The sequence below is a fragment of the Pelodiscus sinensis genome, chromosome 7 (genome assembly GCF_052426305.1).
Source record: "Pelodiscus sinensis isolate ZL-2025 chromosome 7, ASM5242630v1, whole genome shotgun sequence".
NCBI lineage: Eukaryota > Metazoa > Chordata > Testudines > Trionychidae > Pelodiscus > Pelodiscus sinensis.
In genome coordinates, this window is record NC_143058.1 from 13,721,527 (window position 1) to 13,741,568 (window position 20,042).

The 20,042-nt window shown below is 42.9% G+C and overlaps 1 protein-coding gene across 13 annotated transcripts in view; it reads left to right on the top strand.

The window, feature by feature from the left end:
• PARP9 (poly(ADP-ribose) polymerase family member 9) overlaps positions 1-20,042 on the top strand; it is a 32,613-nt gene that overhangs the window by 6,923 nt on the left and 5,648 nt on the right. For 4 of the 13 annotated variants that reach the window (XM_089779689.1, XM_075933199.2, XM_075933198.2 and 1 more), the window contains 9 exons: positions 2,029-2,068; positions 2,664-2,796; positions 3,933-4,771; positions 7,728-7,955; positions 8,042-8,260; positions 10,528-10,603; positions 13,378-13,752; positions 15,081-15,232; positions 16,925-17,099. In XM_089779689.1, the coding sequence (XP_089635815.1) occupies positions 2,769-2,796; positions 3,933-4,771; positions 7,728-7,955; positions 8,042-8,260; positions 10,528-10,603; positions 13,378-13,752; positions 15,081-15,232; positions 16,925-17,099 (2,092 nt within the window). In that variant the 5' untranslated portion in view covers positions 2,029-2,068; positions 2,664-2,768. Of the gene's footprint in view, positions 1-4; positions 1,025-2,028; positions 2,069-2,663; positions 2,797-3,932; positions 4,772-7,727; positions 7,956-8,041; positions 8,261-10,527; positions 10,604-13,377; positions 13,753-15,080; positions 15,233-16,924; positions 17,100-20,042 lie in introns of those variants that run through there. The other 9 variants (XM_089779690.1, XM_089779686.1, XM_006137646.5 and 6 more) reach the window with 5 other exon arrangements.

Sequence of the window (20,042 nt, forward strand, 5' to 3'; positions counted from 1 at the left end):
CTGGAAGAAAGGAGAGTCAAAGAATTATTCGGGGGAGGGGGCCAAAGTACCCAAGTCAGTATTTAAGGGCAGGAGAAAAGATATTGGAGGGATGGCTGATTAGACTGAAAGAAACAAGCAGCATTGTAGCCAATAGGTGGTACTGTCCTTGTGTGTGATCTGGCTTGACGGCCAGGGAAATAAACCAGGTGCCTGCAGAAGGAGATGATTTGTCAGCTGATAGTGGCCTGTACACACAAGGTGGGGGACTGCTGTAAAACTTACGTCATGTCCCTCTCTGCGCATATTTCAGGGCCAGAGTTGTGGAGAAGCCCCTTCATTTGGGTTTGGGCTCCTGCGTTTCAGCCCTTCTCCAAGGAATACTCCCCATCAAATCCCAACAGAGATTTTCCTGTTCAAATCCCTGACGAAATTTCAAGCCAGGCACAAACTGGATTTTCTGGCCAGCACAGCTCCTGATGTAGCCATGTGGTCATTAGTGACAAAGGCCTGAGGAGTGCCCCTCTTCTCTTTCCCTACTGCCCCATCCTCCCCCCTCCCTGAAAGCCCTTCATCTCACACAAGTGCCCTACACTCTTCATATATTGGAAAATAGCTTTTTGAGGCTCCTTACCTTCTCCCATAGTTAGCCCCAGGGAGAAAAGAAATATCCAGAAGAACATAAAATTGACTTTGTCTTGGTTACTTTATCCTCTTCAGGAAGCTGTTATTTACCCAAAACTGAAACATGTCCCACATGGGAAAAACAATCAGCATGGGCCAGGGAATGTGCTGGGTTGAATCTTGCAAGGCCAAATTCTTGCAAGGCCTTGAAAGATTCAATCCAACATGTTCCTTGGGTTGTTTTTCCCTCAAGGAATGTTTTAGTTTGGGGTAAATAACAGCTTCTGGAAGTAGATAATGTGCCCCAGAGAAAGTTAATTTGATGTTCTGGTCATTGATGTTTTCTCCTTGTTATTTGCTATGTCTTTTTTTTTCTAACATGGAGGGGCAGCATCCTTCAGTACTGTGTTACATTAAATGTGTAAGTAGTGTATTGTAAGTATATTTCACATTTTTTATTTCTCCTTTTCCCAAAGTAAATGTTCCATGATTTTTTAATGACACATTTCTGTGTATGTGCGTGTGCACATCAGTTTGATCATAAGTTGAATGACAGGAATCAGTTCACATAAATGTTTTTGAACACTGGTTTGTAGATCAGTATTATTCATTCTGTATAAATGATTTTCAGCCAAAATGCTGAGCCATATCCAAGAACAAGGCAAGGGAACAACACATTACCTTTTAATGTATTGAATACATTATTGTAATGTTAAGAAAATTCAGGTGACCTTCTCTTTGAAAAGCTACAGGTCTCCTAGGCCTTGGAGCAGGGACTTGAAATTTGGCAGGGTAGTGGTCTTTGTCCTTTTGCCATCCTTGTGAAAATCTGTCTACATTTGGCTAAATTATAAACCTTTGACACATCTTAGTTTGCACATGCTCACTAGAGTATATATTTATATATGTCTGTGATTTAATATGAGTATTCCTGTGGCACCTTAGGATATGTCTGCACTTCAGAGCTATAGCTATTGGGCGTCTATTGAAGCAGCCCGTTATTTCAAAATAATGGGAGGCTTATTCCGGCTTCCTGGTAACCCTCGTTTCACGAGGGCTAAAGGGGCATTTGGGAATGGGAAGTTATTTCAAAATTTGATACTGGGTAGACAGCACCAAATTACAAATTAAGCTATTTCAAAATACACTCGAAATAAGCTCCGCAATTTGCATAGTGCAAATTGCGTAACTTATTTTGAGCTAAGGGTGCTGTGTAGATGCTCCCGTAGAGACTAACAAAAATATATGTATAGTATCATGAGCTTTTGAAAGTTCATGTTACTATATGTGTGTGTGTGTGTGTGTGTGTGTTTGTCTCTAAGGTACCACAGGACTTCCCTTTTTTAAAATTACAGACTAACATGGCTACCGTTCTGATACTGTAATATAATATGTTTACTTTTTCCTTTTTGTATTATTACTCAGACATCCAATCCAGAGACCTTGGGGGAGGATTGCTATTCAGGTAAGATGTTTTCTATTTATGTTATGAAGCAGATTAGAATTTATGAATTTATACCCTTCTTCTTTTAACTGAAATTTCACTGCAGATGGAACAAGTATATTTGAAAGCATGCAAATGATTTAGTTGAAACAAACCAAATCGTAGGGCTTGCTAAGGATGTCAATTTTATGTTTCGCTAGTTTTATTTGGTTTCCTCGCACCTTTAGAAGTACATTACAGGTGTGCTGAAGAAAAGTTGTTTGATGGAAAGCCATTTAAATTCAGTATATCTTACTAACAAAGGGATGCAGAACGGTCTTATTTTTAAATTTTAACTGTGCAGAGAAATAGGTATTGTAACTCAGCTGTAAAGTATGGTAAACTCATGTAAGTGGTAAGGATTTACACAAACAAGTTAGCCAGGTGCTTATTGTATGTAGTTTTATAAAAATCTACTGACACAGAAAAGCGTATATCTTTGGGGGTTGGTAATGGTATAAAGATCTTTGCAACTCTACATTGCTAGCTTCTGGGAGTCTGATTAAAAAATGTTAAACTGACATCTGTTTGGTGATTTATGTGAAGCAAGTTGGTGGCCCATTTTCTTTTCCTACAGTGCTACTTGAAGTTCAGTCTTTAGGGAGAATGTGCCTGTGGTGGGCTCAAAGGGTGGGCCTGTGAGAAGCTGCAGAACTAAAGAGTGAGCCTGTTGGGTGAGAACATGGGACAGGAGAACCAAGTGCTCACAGGTTTGTAGGAAGAGGTAGATCTCTGGCTGCTCCACAGTATTGATGCTGAACTTCCTTTGTTCCTCACAATCGAACTGGACTCTCCATGCTGTGGTAATGCATAAAGGATTGGAAGGAGGGAGGATGTGAAAGCCTGGAAAAAGGATGGGATGATGGGATCTCTCAGACAGGGAAGTCCACATGGACAGAGGAAGGAAGAAGTGCTCCTCCTGGGATGTCAGGGAACAGCATCGGATTGGAAGAAAGTGTAAGGGTGTAAGTGTAGCCTGGTATAAGGACAAAATCATTACAGGCTGCACATTGAATTAGGAGACAAAGAATTGACCTGGTTGGGGTAGGAGGAGAGTGAAAGTCATAGCATTTAACAAGTGAATGAGCAAGAACAAGGACAGGCTGGGACTTATAAAGGAAGCTTTCACTTGTAAGGTCTTTGTCTCCTTTCATTATTGGTAAAGGGAACCAAAAATTGTCCTTACTGGTGTTCCTTCCATGAGCGGAGTGAATTTTGGCCCATGTACCAATATTGAGGTCATGTGCTGGTTTGGATGTGTGCCATCATGGCACCCAATTTATTAACACATAGATGTTCCCGGCTACGGGAGCAGAAACTGCCTCCCCCCGCAATGGAGCATTCCAGAGCAGACACCTCCCATCCCTTACTAAGCGGCAGGTCCCGTTCCGGGCCCCAGCTGCCAGAACAGTATCTGGTTTTCCCTGCCACGTGGCAACCCTGGCCACTGGAGCAGGCTTCCCCCCATGAGGCGGCTGTGACAGGTCCTGGACCCCGCCCTAGTGGCTTCCTCACCACGCTGTCTCAGCCAGCCCCACCCATTGGAGCAGCCGCCTGCTGTGCAAGTACTGCCATGAGGCTCTTCAGAGGAGGTGGGCGGGGGAAGAATTTTTGTGCGTGGCCATGCAGGTGCGCGCCTTAGTGAGAACTATGATCCTTACTATGTTTTGAAGGTAGAATGAGAGAAGAGCAGACTATGACAAAAAGAATGTTCAGTGAGTAATTTCCCTTTATCATTTCAAGTAAATTTAAAAAATAATGATTGAAAGCTTTAAAATATGTTGTGCATTAAAAATGTGTTAGATATTGGATCACAGCATTTCTCGTAATTTGTTTTATTATCTAGTATCCAGCATGGATACAGAGGAAAGCTTAACAATTCCCATCAATAAAGATTTTTATGAAATCCTCATGAGACAAGAGAGCTGTCTACGTGACCTCATTGAAAAGAAGTTTGGGTGTATATCTCTGCTTAAAAGTATAAAATGTCCTCTTGAAGTGTACAGGAAAAGCCTGAAAGAAGGAATTGAGGTATCTGTTTGGATGGATGATATGACAAGACATACTGCTGATGCTTTGGTGAATGCAGCCAATGAACATCTGGACCATATTGGAGGCCTAGCACTTGCCCTGGCGAAAGCTGGTGGGCCAGAAATTAAACAAGAGAGTAAAAGTTACATTGAACGCCATGGAACACTTAACACAGGTCAAATAGCGGTAACAGGTGGAGGCAGGCTTCCGTGTAAGAAAATTATTCACGCAGTAGGTCCACGATGGTCTGTATATGAAAGTGAGAGATGTTGTCAGAGACTTGAGGCAGCCATTATAAGTGTCCTGAAATATGTTAATGCTCCAGAGAATAATATAAGCTCTGTGGCTATCCCTGCAGTGAGCTCAGGAATTTTTGGGTTCCCATTAGACTTATGTGCTCATGTGATCGTACAGACTATTAAGAATTTTGTTGAGCTAGCTCCGTTATTTGGCTGGGTCAAAGAAATCCGCTTGGTGAACATTGCTGAGCCCACAGTTGCAGCAATGAAAAAGGCCTGTGAAGAGTTTCTGGGCAGGAGTGACTTCAACTCAGTTCAGGAGACTCCGCCAGCTTCAGCAAACCAGCTTCTAAATTCCATCACAATCAGAGGTCTTTGCCTACATGTCGTAAGAGGACACATTGAGGATCAGCAGGTAAGTCTTCACGGTGGAGTCTGAGGGCTTTGTTCCTGTGAAGTGCTAAGCATGGAGTTCCATCCCAGCACTATGCAGGATTGGATCGTAAAAGATCAGGGGGCATGATGTATTGATCCCGTAAATATGTGTCTTTCCTTCTTGCCTTCAGCTACCCAACATTAGAATTAGTAGATCAATACAATATATACCCACGTGTCATCTTATTATATGGCTATTGAGTTTGAAAAGCTTTCTGAGTGAGTAGGGCAGGGCAATCTACATAAGAACAGCCATGCTGGGTCAGACCAAAGGTCCATCCAGCCTAGTATCCTGTCTGCCAACAGTGGCCAATATCAGATGCCCCAGAGGGAGGGAACACAACAGGGAATCCTCACGTGATCCTTCCCCTGTAACCCACTTGCAGACAGACAGTGGCTAGGGACACCATTCCTACTCGTCCTGGCTAATAGCCATTGATGGACCTAAACTCCATGAATCTGTCTCACTCTTTTTCCTTCACTGCTGCAATTGACGCAGCGGTGTTGATTTAGTAGGTCTGGTGAAGACATGCTATGTCGATGGGAGAATATTTCCCATCGTGTGGACTAGGGATCTGAATGGTTAATCAGTTAATTGGTTAACCGGTAAGCATCACCCTTAGTAGGTAATACTTTCCGGTTATGGTTAACCGGTGGCCTGGCTGGAGCAGTCCCTGCCAGTGATGGGCCCAGCGTAGCCAGAGAAGCCGACCGTGCAGTGGGCAAGGGCACCCTAACCTGACTGGAACAGTCCCTGCCCATGGCGGAAGGCCACTCCAGCCTGGCTGGCCTGCTGTACCGCAGGCAGGGGGATGTTCCAGCCTGGCTGGCTTGCCTCTTATCCACCCCCGTGGAAGCAGTTAACCAGTTAAATACGTTTAATTAATTACACAGGATTTTGCATCCCTAGTGTGGGCACTGCTGTAAGTTGACCCAATTTACATTGACTTCAGTTACGTAAGTGAAGTAGTGTAATTTAGATCAACTTATAGCATTGGCATAGACCAGTCCTCAGTCTCACCATTCTGGCATTCAGTATATACTACAACAGCTGAAGATATTTTCTAAAACCAGTGTACATATCATCTTTAACCAGCATGTGATTTAAACAGCCCTATTTTATTTATTATAGCTGGAAAATCTGGTAAAAAAATGGCTATCCTAGTTATGAGCAAACCAGAAAGGGTGATTAGATTTGAAGCTGTGTCACCTGATAGTATTTCACAGACTATATTTCACAGAATTTTCCATATTTTGTTTGTTAAAGAAACAGCTGGACTCCTTAAGAAGTTTGTTTTTATAGAGGTGAAAATAAAGAGTATCAATTATGGTGATTGTAACTCAAGTTACAGTGGGGGAGGTCTAGGTTGGATATTAGGAAAAACTATTTCACTACAAGGGTGATGAAGCAGTGGAATGGGTTACCTAGGGAGGTGGTGGAATTTCCATCCCTAAAGGTTTTAAGTCTCAGCTTGACAAAGCCCTTGCCAGGTTGATTTAGTTGGGATTGGTCCTGCTTTGGGCAGGGGGCTGGACTTGATGACCTCCCGAGGTCTCTTCCTGCTCTGTGGCTCTATGATTCTATGGCCATTGGTTGGCTGACTATAGAAAGTTATATTTCTCATGAGTGATTAAATGGTAGTAGTTCAAAGCCTCGTATTTTTAGCTACTCTTAAACAGTCAAGCTAAGGTTAGACTCAAGTTTTGTGTTTCACAAATGGAGTTTCAAATTGCAGGAGCCCTAGGGAGTATGTGATTGGCAGAAAGAGAAAGCTCAGGGATTTCCATCCTCCCAAAGTGCTCCTGACCAGAGGACTGTTTGCATGGCCAGTAGAGCTTACTGTTCTAAGGCTACATTGACAGTATACACCGCTCATTGTGGTATGTAGGCTATGTATAGCTACATGCTACAGTGCCTGTTGCACCTACTGCCGTTGTAGTTACTCATGTCAGAGAACGGCTTTGGCAGGGGGTAGGTTAAGTTTCAGAAGCTCCTTGCTGGCCTAGCCTTTCATTGCAGCAAGGAGAGTTTCTAGGAACTGAACAGGTCCCCTGCCAGAGCCTTTCCATGCAGAGGGAAAGGGCTCCAACAGCAGAGAGCTGATGGATCCTTTCTCTGCTGTTCTTACCCCTGTGTTGGGTGCTGGAGCCTTTCTTTGCCCTGGGGAAAGGCTGCATCAACAGGGAGTCAGTGATTCTATATTGCTTATAACAGCAGTGTAGATGGGGAGGCACAGGAGTGTAAGCAATGTATTCGTATACCTAAGCACATTCTTCATCTGTGCATTTATTTGCCTGAGCTTTGCCTCACCCGTTATACTGCTGTTGAACCCTTGTAGAGAGCTACGCTGTTATATATTCTGCACATCGAAAGACACTTGTGCTACGTCTAGACTGGCATGATTTTCCGGAAATGCTTTTAACGGAAATGTTTTCTGTTAAAAATGTTTTCGGAACAGAGCATCTAGATTGGCACGGACGCTTTTCCGCAAAAGCACTTTTCGCAAAAAAGCCCCGATCGCCATTTTCACCATCAGGGCTTTTTTGTGGAAAACAAATCTGGGCTGTTTACACTGGCCCTTTTGCGCAAAAGTTTTGCGCAAAAGGACTTTTGCCAGAACGGGAGCAGCATAGTATTTCCGCAAGAACACTGACAATCTTACATGAGATCGTCAGTGCTTTTGCGGAAATTCAAGCGGCCAGTGTAGATAGCTGGCAAGTTTTTCCGGAAAAGTGGCTGATTTTGCGGAAAAATTGGCCAGTCTAGACACAGCATTGTAGTATAGGTGTCCCTTAAAAGGGGGAGTTTCTGGAGTTTAAGAAAAAACTCTGCAGGCTGCAGAGGGACATTTGAAGTGAAGATCTAACAGTAGTGCAGGTGAAATATGCATTTACTGAAGTGAAATATACAGAAAGCTTGTGTTCTTGTCTTCCAGACTGCGATTATTGTTAATTCTGTGGTCATGAATGATCTGTCAAGAGGAAGCATTTCAAGAACAATTCTGCAAAAAGCAGGCTCATCTCTTCAGGAGGAATTTCAGTTTCAGTTAGAAAAATTTCCTCCATATTGTGAGAAAGTCATAATGACAAAAGGATACAATCTGGCCTGTAAGTCTGTGCTGCACGTAGTATGGTCATCACAGAGCAGCAGTGATGAACGCAAGGTGATGTTCTGTTAAACAGGGTTTTCATTCCTTTTTCTCATGCCAGAAAGTAAAATAAGGGCTAAAACTCTCCCTATTTTCTGCAGACGCTAAAAACTGCAATGTCAAGATGTTTGCTTCAGATTCAGGAGTATCGTTTTCCTTCAGTTTCCTTCCCAGTAATTGGATTGGGAGTATTACATCTGACAGTGGATGAATTGGCAGATACCATGATTGACGAAGTGTTAAACTTTGCAAAGGAACATCCTGGGATGAAGTTAGATGTGTATTTTGTGATCCATCCAAATAATAGTTCTGCCCATAAGGTAAGAGGATTAGCATTAACTGTAAGAACTCACAATAACTATGAAGAAAGTTTTTGTGTATTTTTACAAGATAAAGTACTTTACATACCAAACTATATATCCACTCAAGCTCATCTGAAGAAGTGAGTTTTGCCCACGAAAGCTCATAATACTATACATATTTTGGTTAGTCTCTAAGGTGTCACAGGACTGCTTGTTGTTTTTAAAGTTACAGATTAACATGGCTACTCCTCTGACTTTCAAACTATATATAACATTTGTAAAAATGGATAGTAATGTATCTTTTTAATAAACCCAGGGCAAGCTTAAATCTGGCAAGATTGGACTTGTAGTCTGATTGACATTTCCTGAGACAATAAATGGCGCCCTGGCAGGGAACAGGAATCAGCCTATGTGAGAAACAATTCCTCTAGAATGTGTATGCTAGTGTGGCATTGCAGAATGCTAGCCCCTCTTTTGCCCAGTTGGCTTTCTGTAGTAGACAAGGATGTAAACACATGAGGCCAACTTCTCTGCTGGTGATTTCAATTGAACTTTACCTGTTTATGCCAGCAGAGAATTTAGTCCAGGTTATTTATACATGGCTATTTTAGGTATCTATATATTACAGAATAGAATGATAAATGACAAATTGATGTGGTTCTCGTTGAACCCAAAACTCTCATTGTCTTAAAAGGTGAGGTGTGAGCCTATAGACTAGCAAAAGTAATGGGCTGCATCTAGACTGGCATGACTTTGTGCAAATACTTTTAATGGAAAAGTTTTTCCGTTAAAAGTATTTGCACAAGAGAACGTCTACACTGGCACGGATGCTTTTGTGCAAAAGCACATATTTTGCGCAAAAGCATCTGTGCCAGTGTAGGCGCTCTTTTGCGCAAGAAAGCTCTGATAGCCATTTTAGCCATCGGGCTTTCTTGCGCAAGAAATTAACGTTGCTGTCTACACTGGCCCTCTTGCGCAAGAATACTTGCACAAGAGGGCTTATCCCTGAGCGGGAGCATCAGAGTATTTGCACAAGAAGCACTGATTTTGTACAGTACAAGGTCAGTGTTCTTGCGCAAATACTCGCGGCCAGTGTAGACAGGCGGCAAGATGCAACCATGGAGTATGGGCTGGTAAAAAGATTACTTTATGCTTTTGCTTTTGCTTTTGCTTCTGCTCTGAAAGGCTATCCTGGACTATTGAATCATACTCCTGACCAAATTCAGATGTGAAATGTAATACAGTATGTATCAGTAATTGAGAGTAAGGAAATCCAAGCATAACTTACATGCTGAAGAACTACAAAAAGGTATAGACACTCCTACCTTCTTGGTTCTTCCTGTTAGTTGCTTTTCCTGATGGATCATCTCTTCCATGCCATTAATATGTAGGTTACATCGATATTGACTCCTAGAGTCACATAAACTGACTTATACCCACTCATTGACGTGTAATTTATACCACTATGCATGTAAATTCTGATGTTGTCCCTTTGTTTTTGCAATACCTGCAATAAGAATGTCCAAGTTTAATAGCAATGACTTTTGCTCACTTATGCTTTAGATTTACTGTTCAGTTTCTTCATTTTTTGTCAGTATAGTTCAGTGTAAAATCTTATTTTCTAATGTTGTATTATTTTGCAATGTATTTTTTATGGTGTTTGAAGATGGTTTTTACAGTTTTTCTATATGTCAGAACTCTGACAAATTACATTTGGTTATCATTCGTCTCTGTGTTTTCTTGGCCCACACGGCCAGTTTTTTCACTAACTTACCAAAGCCTGTTCTCTCTTCACCACAGGCCTTCAGGCTAAAAACCCAACATAAATTTTTACTGCTCAGTCTGCAGGAAGCCCAAACCTGCTGCACAGGCACAGAGCAGTGCTCCTTAGTGGCTTTCCACATGAGATACGGAGAGGTGCTTTGTGAGTTAGGTAGGAGGATAGTTAGTGCATCAGTGCACAGCCTCGATCCATCAGTATAAAACTGCAAGCAGGAGAACTAGGCAGCTTCTGTTTCTGCCCATAAGCTATAATAGCAGCCACAGCCTGGTCATATGGATTCCCCACGTATTATCCCCAGATGGAACTGGAAGAATGCCTTCTATGTCCCGTACAAAGCTCTGGAACAAGGCTTGGCACTGGGAACCAGCATTAGGTCTTGTGTGAAAGGAAACTTTTAAAATTGCTTTCCTAAGAGAAATCTGGCGAAAGAGACTCTGTTCATTTGTTAGTGCTTTGACACATAACTGGTTGTAATGTGATTCTAAATCTTTTTTTCCTCAAGATTTTCCAAGCCAAGTTTGATTCAGCAAAAAGCAAACTGAGAGTAGATGTGGCATACAACAAAAGTGACAATTTGAGTAAGTAAAGTATACAAAGAGTGAATAAGGTACTGAAAATTATACTCTCCTGATAAAAATCTATTGTCTAGGGGTGACATGACCACCTAGGCATTCTGCATTTAATTTTTGACTCTGTTTTGTTATTTGTCAGGCAGAGGTGAAAAAGACAACATTGGTATAATGGGGAAGATGTATTACCTCCTCTAAAATTGTGTTTTGCAAAACTTGTATTAGGGTTATGGTACTGAATTAGTCTGCTTTTGACTTATCAGATTCTCATTCATGTAAAAAAAAAAAAGTAATTGACGAACTAACTGTTCAATTCTTCGGACACCTTGCAGTCTTTTGCCCCTTGAAGAGCCCGTGTCATTGACATTGCTGTTATCAGGAGTTAGGGTTGAGTGCAGATCTTTGGGATTGCTAGTTCAAAAGCAGGATTTTTTAAAGGTGAATGTAGAATGGAGGAAGCTAAGCTTTGACATTTATCATTTATTCTCTCCAATCAATCATCTTCATCCCCATTCCTTTCATTTCAGGAGCCACTGGGTATGGTAAACTGTTGGCAGTGGTAGTTCTAACTGCTCTGCTTTGGCATCTTCATTCCAACTCATGCAAACAGATTCAGAGCACAATCAGCACCAGGGATGTAAAATCCCATTTAATGAGTTAATTTAGCGTTTAACTGGTTAACTGGATAACTGGGGTGGGCAGCGGGGAGCGTTTCAGCCCACTGTTCTAGCCCGGCTGCTTCCGACCCCAGGCTGGGCTGCGGGCTTGCAGGCCGGGCATTGGCAGCCTCAGGTGGAATGGCAGCCGGCTACCTCTCCACCCCACCCCCGCCACTTCTGTTCCACAGAAGGCTGCCAATTTCCAGGCTGCAAGCCTGCACAGAGTGGGAGCCGGCAGCTCTCCTCCCTCCTCCTGCCACTTCCACACCTCCTCCCCCATGCGAGGCTGCCAACTCACAGCACTCACAAGCTAGGAGCCAGCAGCCCTCCACCCACGTTAGCAACCCTACCCATCCAACCATTCACATCCCTAATCAGAACCATCCTTCTGTAGAACACAGGATTTGTCATGTCCGACTCAGGTCCTTGCTGCCCCATCCGTGTTTGGGTAGCTGATGCTTCAAAGGAAGATGACCCTTCTGGCCTCCAGTAACTCACTTGGCCAGTTGTGCCAGTTGTGCCTTTCTGGGCAAGAGGAGTTCCTGTCCAATGTACAAGTTTTAATCCTCCTTCTGTATTCTGGCTTGAATGGCTACAAGTCTAATTATTGACCATGAAATTGTCTAACCCATCCTTTATGCCTAATTAATTGTCATTGATCCAGTGAATGAAAATAAACTTCAATCAGTTCAAATCAAGAGAAAGACCAATAGGACCCTTTAACTTAGGTGTGGTGGGGGCTTGATTCAGTCCCTGAGGCAGCCACTCTGAGGGAGGGAGAGAGAGAAGGTGCCCCCTGTACATATCTCTGGATTATGCTATTGGAAACAGATACAATCCAGGCCTGAATCATGCCCTGTATAGTAGTTTCTAATTAATCAAAATGAGATCCAAGTGAAAATCATCACTGGTTGATTTGAGAGAAAACTCGTCTTTCATCTAGATTGTAATAGACATCTTTATCAGAGGCCACCTGCTGAGAGGACATGAATGCAGCTGTCCCTTTTCAATGTGGTGATCTTGAAAGTTGTTTCCTTATTCCCCCCCCCCCCCCCAAGTTTTCCTAGAACCATGCCCAGAATTTTAATACATCTGACTAACTTTAAAAAAATAATTAAACTTTGGGGACCTAGGCATTTTAGATACTATAAAGTTCCAGAGCTTATTGTATAGGTTTAATTAACAGTAAAACTTACACCTGCAGTAGGGAGTGCCTGGTCTTTAGCCACTACTTTAAAGTTTCCAGTATAGTTTTGTTCAACATTTGGCATAGTCCTGTGAGATGCTGAGTATTGTCATTACCATCAGTAGGAATTGATGGAGCAAAGTACTTTGTGTGATTGGGTCTCAGTGCCAAAGGGTAAAATTTCAGTTCAAGACAATGTCCTGGGTGGCATTGCTTCCCTGCCTGTAGTCAGGTAAGTTGTATTTGGATTGTGCCTTTTATGTTCACATGATTGCAGGGAGCACCCCAGCCCACTACCATTTCCATCAGTGGACTCTTTAATGCAAGTTGAGAATGTTGTCATTTGAAACATGTTCCAACTAGCTAATGCAAAGCGAATGTGAGTGAAACACCGATTTGAGCACCGATTTACATCCTACTTAAAAAAAAATCCAGATGTAGTTAAGGTGCAAAAAGTACTTTATTTTATCCATAGCCAAACACCAGAAGGGATTTAAAAGGGCTCCTTTGTGAGTAGGACAGTGCCATCTCCTTCATTTCCCTGTAGAATTAACATGTATTCTCTGAACATGAAAACAGTCTTAACTAGAGACTTAAAAGCAAGATTTAAATTTTCAGTTTGTATAAACCTTTAATTTCATCATCTCCAGTGTCTCCCAAAATAGCAGCTGCAGCTTAAACCACATGTTAGAAGAATGTGGAAAAAGATGAAAATGAAAGAAAAAGTTTCTAAATGGCTCACAGAAGAGGAACTGCCATTTCATTTGACTTCAATCTACTCCTTTGAGTCAGTCATAATATTCACATTCTGAATGTATCATAAGGGCAGCAAGGTTTCTTTGTGATGCAAAGTCTCAGGCTGTATATAGAAACTTGTGACAGCACTCGTGAACTTCTTAGTCTACCAGTTGCACTTATATAAGCAGTATTTCTTTCAGGATCACGCTCTGAAAGACAGGCTGAAACTGAGAATACAAACACTGGACCAGCCATTGAACTTATTGGAAATCGCTGTGAAACATTGGAAGCAGCAAAAATATGGATCAAGAACATAATGCAAGTCCAGGAAAGTCACCTTTTTGTTATAGAAAACAATCACATTTTTAACCTAAGCAAAAAAGATCATACAGAACTCTCTCGTCTGCAACGTTTTGGTGTGTCCATATCAGAGGAAGTGATTGGTGGAAAGGCAAGATTAGAGATTCAAGGTCCTCCTAGTGCTGTGATTGATGCAGTGTTCGTGATTGAAAACTTACTGTGTGATGCGCAAGAGAATAATAGAGCCAAAGAAGAGGAACTGCTGCTGTCAGAGGGTCAGTGTGGTTAAAGGAATAAAAACAAATATGAAGCAGAGAGTATGTATATGTACTACTGGTATTTAGATAAGCTTATATGTGCGAATACAGTAGAATCACATTAATCTATGTGCTTATATACTACGGTAATAGGCACTGTGCAAACCCTTGAAAGACTGTGTTGACTTTAATTGATCCACTGGGCAAGATTGCAGTGTGTTGCAATTTATCCCACTCAGCTAGCCATGCGGATGTGGGTAGTCAGCCCTCATTCTGGGAGTTCCTCTAAGAAAGGCAGCCTGAAGGGCCAGCTAGCTGAGGCTCCCTGGGAAATGTGCTGCATCAGTGCGTACCCTTGCTGAACTGGTGCTGCATGCTTTATAGATTGCTTGCTGCAACTCATCTTCTGGCAGCAGACCTAGTGCTATGAGGGTCCCACAGATAGAGTTGCTGTGGTGGGAGTGACCCAGGCCCTTGGACTTTAGTATAGAAATTACTGATGTCAGTTAAGTCCATTAATTGTTTTTAACAGTGTTACAATAAGAGTGAATCTGAAACCTGTGCAAAATACCACCTCAATGGGCAACTTCTTGTCTTTGAAATATCATTGTTTTCCAGGTTAGTTTTATATGCCCTATAGTTAAAAGCCAGTCATTTTTCCTGGTCATTTAACATGGATTCCACTGTATAAAATATAGATATGCAAATACAGAGATACATAATGGAGAGGTTACATCCTGTATCTCTTGTTTCTGACTTTTCGTCGGTTCCTTTAGCAGAATTTGATTTAACAGACATGACGTGTTCAACAAATTTAAATGCAAGCTATAATGTCCTTAGCAGAGTTGAATCAGTTAGAGACTTTCTAGATCTGGACACGAAGTTGCCCTGTTTAAATGTACATGAGTGTAGAAAGATGCTGTAGTATCCATATCCAATGATTATTGAACTCAATGGAAGTCTTTTCATTGACTTCAATGAGCTCTGGATCAGGGCCCAAATATCCTTCATGTTTTTTTAAAATAGAAATATTAAAATTAAAACTAATTTAGCAATAAACTCACGACTTACTGGAAATAACCAGTTGACCCATAAAGCATGAAAGGATAGAGTATCTCAGCCTCCCTTAACAGAACTCTTAAGTCATTACTGCTTCAAAAATATGTGGAAAGGAGGAGCCTTGATCCATATGCCCCAAACTGCTTGCTTTATGTAACATTCTTCTCTTACCTGAGCAACCAAAATAAACTCTTAACTTCTTCCTCCACTGACTGTTGCATTTAGGGTGAATTTAACAAGTGGAAAGTCTTAAATTATTATTAATTTAGTTTGCTGCTTGTACCCAGGCCTACTGGAAACTGGTTATCCTTCAGAAAGACTTCGAGGCAAGACAAGGGGTACCAAAATGCATTACCAGATCTCTCCAGTAGAATCATACTGTCAGGAATTCAAGGACCGAGAAAAACAGTTTGAAAAAGCTGGGCTTCGTGTTCTTAAGGTAAAGAGTGTCCTTGTGAAAGAAATCAGAAGGAATCTTAAGAGCAGTCATTTACAAGAATCTGGATGGAGTTAAGAAAGCTATGCTGTTTAAAAAAGAATAAGTGCAAAATCAATGGGCGAGGGTGGCTCCTGTGGCACAGGCAGAGGCTGCTCCATCCTGGCTGCTTCTGATCCAGTGCTGGGCTGTCAGCTGCAAGCCCGCATGTGCTGGGAGTCAGCAGCCTCCAGCAGGACAGAAGTGGCAGCCCAGGGTTGGGAGGGAAAGGCTGCTACTTCCAGCCCCATGTGAGGCTGCCATCTCCCAACCCTGTGTGCTCCCAGATAATGGTTAACCCTTATCTGGTAAGCAAGCATCACCCATTAAGATTGATGCTCACTGGATAAACAGCACAGCTTCACAGGTGATTAATCAGGCCCTTTCAGTGAGTCAGCTCCGCCTCTGACTGGGCGAGGCTGAATAATTACCTTCAAACTGTGCTTTTGAGCAGTTTACAGGGAACACTGCTGTTCACATCCCTAATTTAAAACAGGATTGCATAGGTCTATGGATATTAAATCTTTCATGGTTCCAGTAGATAAGATTACTTTTTAAAAAATTCAGATACCTGAAGGGGCATAAACCATCAAGCCTCAGGACATATGCTAATCTCTAAGGCTGTGTCTACATTGGCCCCTATTCCGTAATAGGGATGCAAATGTAGCACTTTGGAATAGGCAAATCCGCGGGGGATTTAAATATCCCCCGCGGCATTTGCATTAACATGGCTGCCGCTTTTTTCCGGCTTGTAGATAAGCCGGAGAAAAACGCCTGTCTGGCCGCGATCCTCCGGAAAATAAGCTCTTTTCTTACTTGAAAGTAGGAATAAGAGATCCTCAGGAAAAGAGCATATTTTCCAGAGGATCGCGGCCAGACTGGCGCTTTTCTTCGGCTTATCTACAAGCCGGAAAAAAGCGGCAGCCATGTTAATGCAAATGCCGCGGGGGATATTTAAATCCCCCGCGGATTTGCCTATTCCAAAGTGCTACATTTGCATCCCTATTACGGAATAGGGGCCAATGTAGACACAGCCTAAGTGAGTCAGAAACTTTTTTTATGGACAGGTTATTCCATAACTGGGGTTTTTGTACCTTATCCCAAGACATCTAGTATTGGCCGTTATCATAGTCAGTAACCTGGTTTGGATGGACCAGTGGTCCATCCATTCTGATATCTCATATGTTCCCAGACACCTCTTCCAAAGGTATTGCAGTACCCAATCTTCCTAAAAGTTTGTGATGCAGAACTGTGACTGAAAGGCACAATTCAGTCCAAAGACTTCTCAGCATGCACTTGATTCTGTGAGAGATTGAGTGACTAACTCTTACTGAAGTTAGGATCCTCACAAGATACCCTCAGCCCCTAGCTGGATCAGGTCCTAGCCACATACGCATTGGCATTTATGGCAGATACCTACATCCGTACAACACGAGTCATCCATTCAAAAATCACTGGAACAGGGCACAGTGGTTTTCTAGTTGACTTCCGTGAGAAGCACCGGGGCCATGTTTTTTCCCACACTTTAGATATATGTTGGCTATTCGAACTAGATCAAAATATATATAAAAAAGGCCTTGTTAGATTAAAGACTGTCACAGCATATGCTTTCAAAAGTATAGTTTTCATTCTACACTACTATTGTTTATATTACAGATAGAAAAAATATACAATTCTCTTTTATCAACTGCCTTCCAACGGATTAAAAAATATGTAGAAGGAAAAAATATTGGCAAGCAGGTGTGCCACAGGCTGTACCAGCGTGTTCCTGCTCAGTTCTGTAGCTTGGTATGCAGATCTGGATTTCAGAGAACATACTCCCCTCCACCAGGTAATTTACTACTTGCCTCTTTACAATGATGTTGAAAGATTTCAGAAACATGCCACTAATTTAATAGCTTTGATATAATTCTGCTCCAAACAATAATGTAGCCATTTTACCCATGTTTGCTAGAATTGTTTCATGAAGAATAGTAAGGATTGGACCAATGGTTCTCAACCCCGGGGTCACTTGCAACCCAGTCAGTACCCAGCTGAAGCCCATGTGACATTCTCAGGGCCAGCCAGACAGTGTGTATGATATTGTGTGGATGCATCCCACATAACACAGAGCTGTGTATGGAAGTCAACAATAGTAAATAGCTTGGGAACCACTGGACTGGATATTTGGTATTTTTAGCTGGACTGTGTATTTGGTGATAGAAATACAGGTGGGACCTCCCTGGTCCAGCACCCTTGGGACCTGACCAGTCTCGAATGAAGGATTTTTCCAGACCAGGGGAGGTCAACTCCTGCTGCTCTGCTGATGGACTCTAAGCTCTCCTGCTGCCGCGAAGCAGCCCCTGTTTGTGGGAACTCCCAACTTTCTGCTGGGACCTCCTGTGGACAGAGTGGAAAATCAGGCCCAGCATCTTTTCACTTGAAAACTGAACAAGTTTGATATAAACTAATTTCACATATATACAAGGATCCATCCATTGGATTTTTGAATATGTAAGATGCCTCTGCAGTAAGCTTGGTGCTTCCCAAAATGTAATTGTAGAAGAAAACAGTCTCCAGACTAGTGAGTTTACAGTCTTGACAGACAGTATCTCTTAGTCAAGTAATTCAGAAGGTGGATTTGTCACGAAGTCCTTCAAGCTTAGGACCAGAGATGATGAGGCTAGGCTGAAGTTTTTTAGAATGAAGCTGTTCTGAGTTCACCATTGGAGCAAGGCAGATGACCTCTTCGTCTTCAGCGAGTAGAGCTCTATGGTGCTGTTGTCTTCGCTTAGCCAGAGGCATTTGCAGCAGCAATGGGTTTACTGTCTGTGTCAGTCCCAATTTCCCCATTGGTGCAGGAAATCACTTCCACAGTACCATCAACTCTATCAGTGCAGGGTCCAGTGCCACAGCAGCTGCTCGTTTCTTGGAGCTCTCATCCTATGGTACATTCAAAGTTGAGAAAGATGATGTTGCTTTGGTCATCTCCAGGTTCTTGGTGCTGACTTCGGTGGTCAGAGGAGGCTGAGTCTTCATCTTCAGATTCAAAAGCTGGTTCCCCCCAGTACTGTCTCTATGATGCCTCCTGTCCCCCCCATCTCTGCTGCCTTTGTCAGAGGCAGTGGGGGAGGGCAGGGGCTGCTGCTGCGAAGCAGCCCCTGTTTGTGGGAACTCCCAACTTTCTGCTGGGACCTCCTGTGGACAGAGGCTGCTGCTGGCTGGGCAGGCAGCCTGGCTTAGTAACTGGGTGCTGGACCAAACACTGCTGCAGCTCTGCAGTTTAAAAGGCAATAGGAGCCAGGCAGCCTGCTCTCCCACTCCTACGGCATGTTAAATTGCAGAGCTGCAGTGGGGTTTGGTCCCAGACAGTGCGAGCTGGGCTGCCTATCAACTAATTGAGTAGTCATTAAAAATTCTGTTGACTACTCGCTTAGTTAAATACCTGCCTCTTAACATCCCTTGTTCCTATGTCTCCTAAGTGCAAAGTACATCTAATCATTTCCTCTGAGCACTTACCACCCAGGCCACTTCTGAGACCTTGCAGCCTGTACTGGTGGGAACATACAGCTGGAAAGGCATTGGAGACCAGCATCTTTTCTGTGGCCTAGTTAGAACCTATGGAGGCACCGTCCCATCTTTGGGTCCCCCCTTCACCACTCCTGTTTAGCATCATTGACTGTGTGGGGAGTCTTCTTGTCAACTTCCTGGTGATCTCACACCCAGTACCAGGCCCAATGTGGAGCAAAAGATAACACTACAGGAGGATCTTGCCACCAAATTGCCAGAGGAGGCTCAGCCTCTATTGACTTCATCCTTATTTTCCCGAGATGAGTCAGTTACCGTGTAAGGGCCCTCCCCTCCATCCAATGACTTCAAGACTAGCAGGAACTTTTGAAAAGGCTTGTGTCAGTCTCGGATATCCACGTGGAGGAAGTTAGGAAGTTGTCACATGAATTTGTTGAAATTTTGGCTGCAGTTGTGTGTTCTCTCACTTGATCTAACCAACTGAGGCAATTTTAGAACCCAACAAAACCCTGTGACAAAGTCCCTCTTCACTACCTCCAAACGGGATTGAGGCTACATGCCCTCCCAAAGCTTTGAATATTTGTTTGGTCGTTGGTTGTTTCAGCTGCCAATAGGAGGGAATGTTTGGTAATGAGTTGTTACTCTTAAATCAAAGGATGCCAAAAAACTTGACTCCCTTTGGTAGGAAAATTTATTCTACATGAGTTACAACTTAGAATTAGCAACCAACAGGCTTTGTTAGGACATTATGACTTTCATTTCTGGGACTCTAATATTAAAGATTAAGGATAAGTTATCAGAGGACACAAAACAAATTTCTTTCACTGCTGCAGTCCTTAGGGCTGCCCAGGAAGTCCAGCAGGTGCCTCTGGACCTGCCATTTGAAGGGTCCTCTCTATTCTCAGTATAGACGGATGATGAACTTCATGATTTAAAAGATTCCAAGGCAACTCTGAAGTGTGGCATTTGTAAGTGTAATGGGGTTAATTCACTGCTGTGGCACCTCCTGCTGTTCACACCAGGATTTAGCTTAGTCCATGTCATGCATCACCTCCTGGGCTGCATCTCACCCATCGTTACTCTGCTCCACTATCTGGCTTAGGACCCGCATTGCTCCCTGGAGCACAGCGTCCTCTTCAGGACATCACCCGCCAGCAGTGTCCACCACTCTGTTTTCGCTCCATTCCAGGGGTATCAGCAGTCATCAGTCTGACTGTGGCCAACTGCAGCCCACAGTCTAACCTTGCCTCAGGGCCAAGCTGCAGTC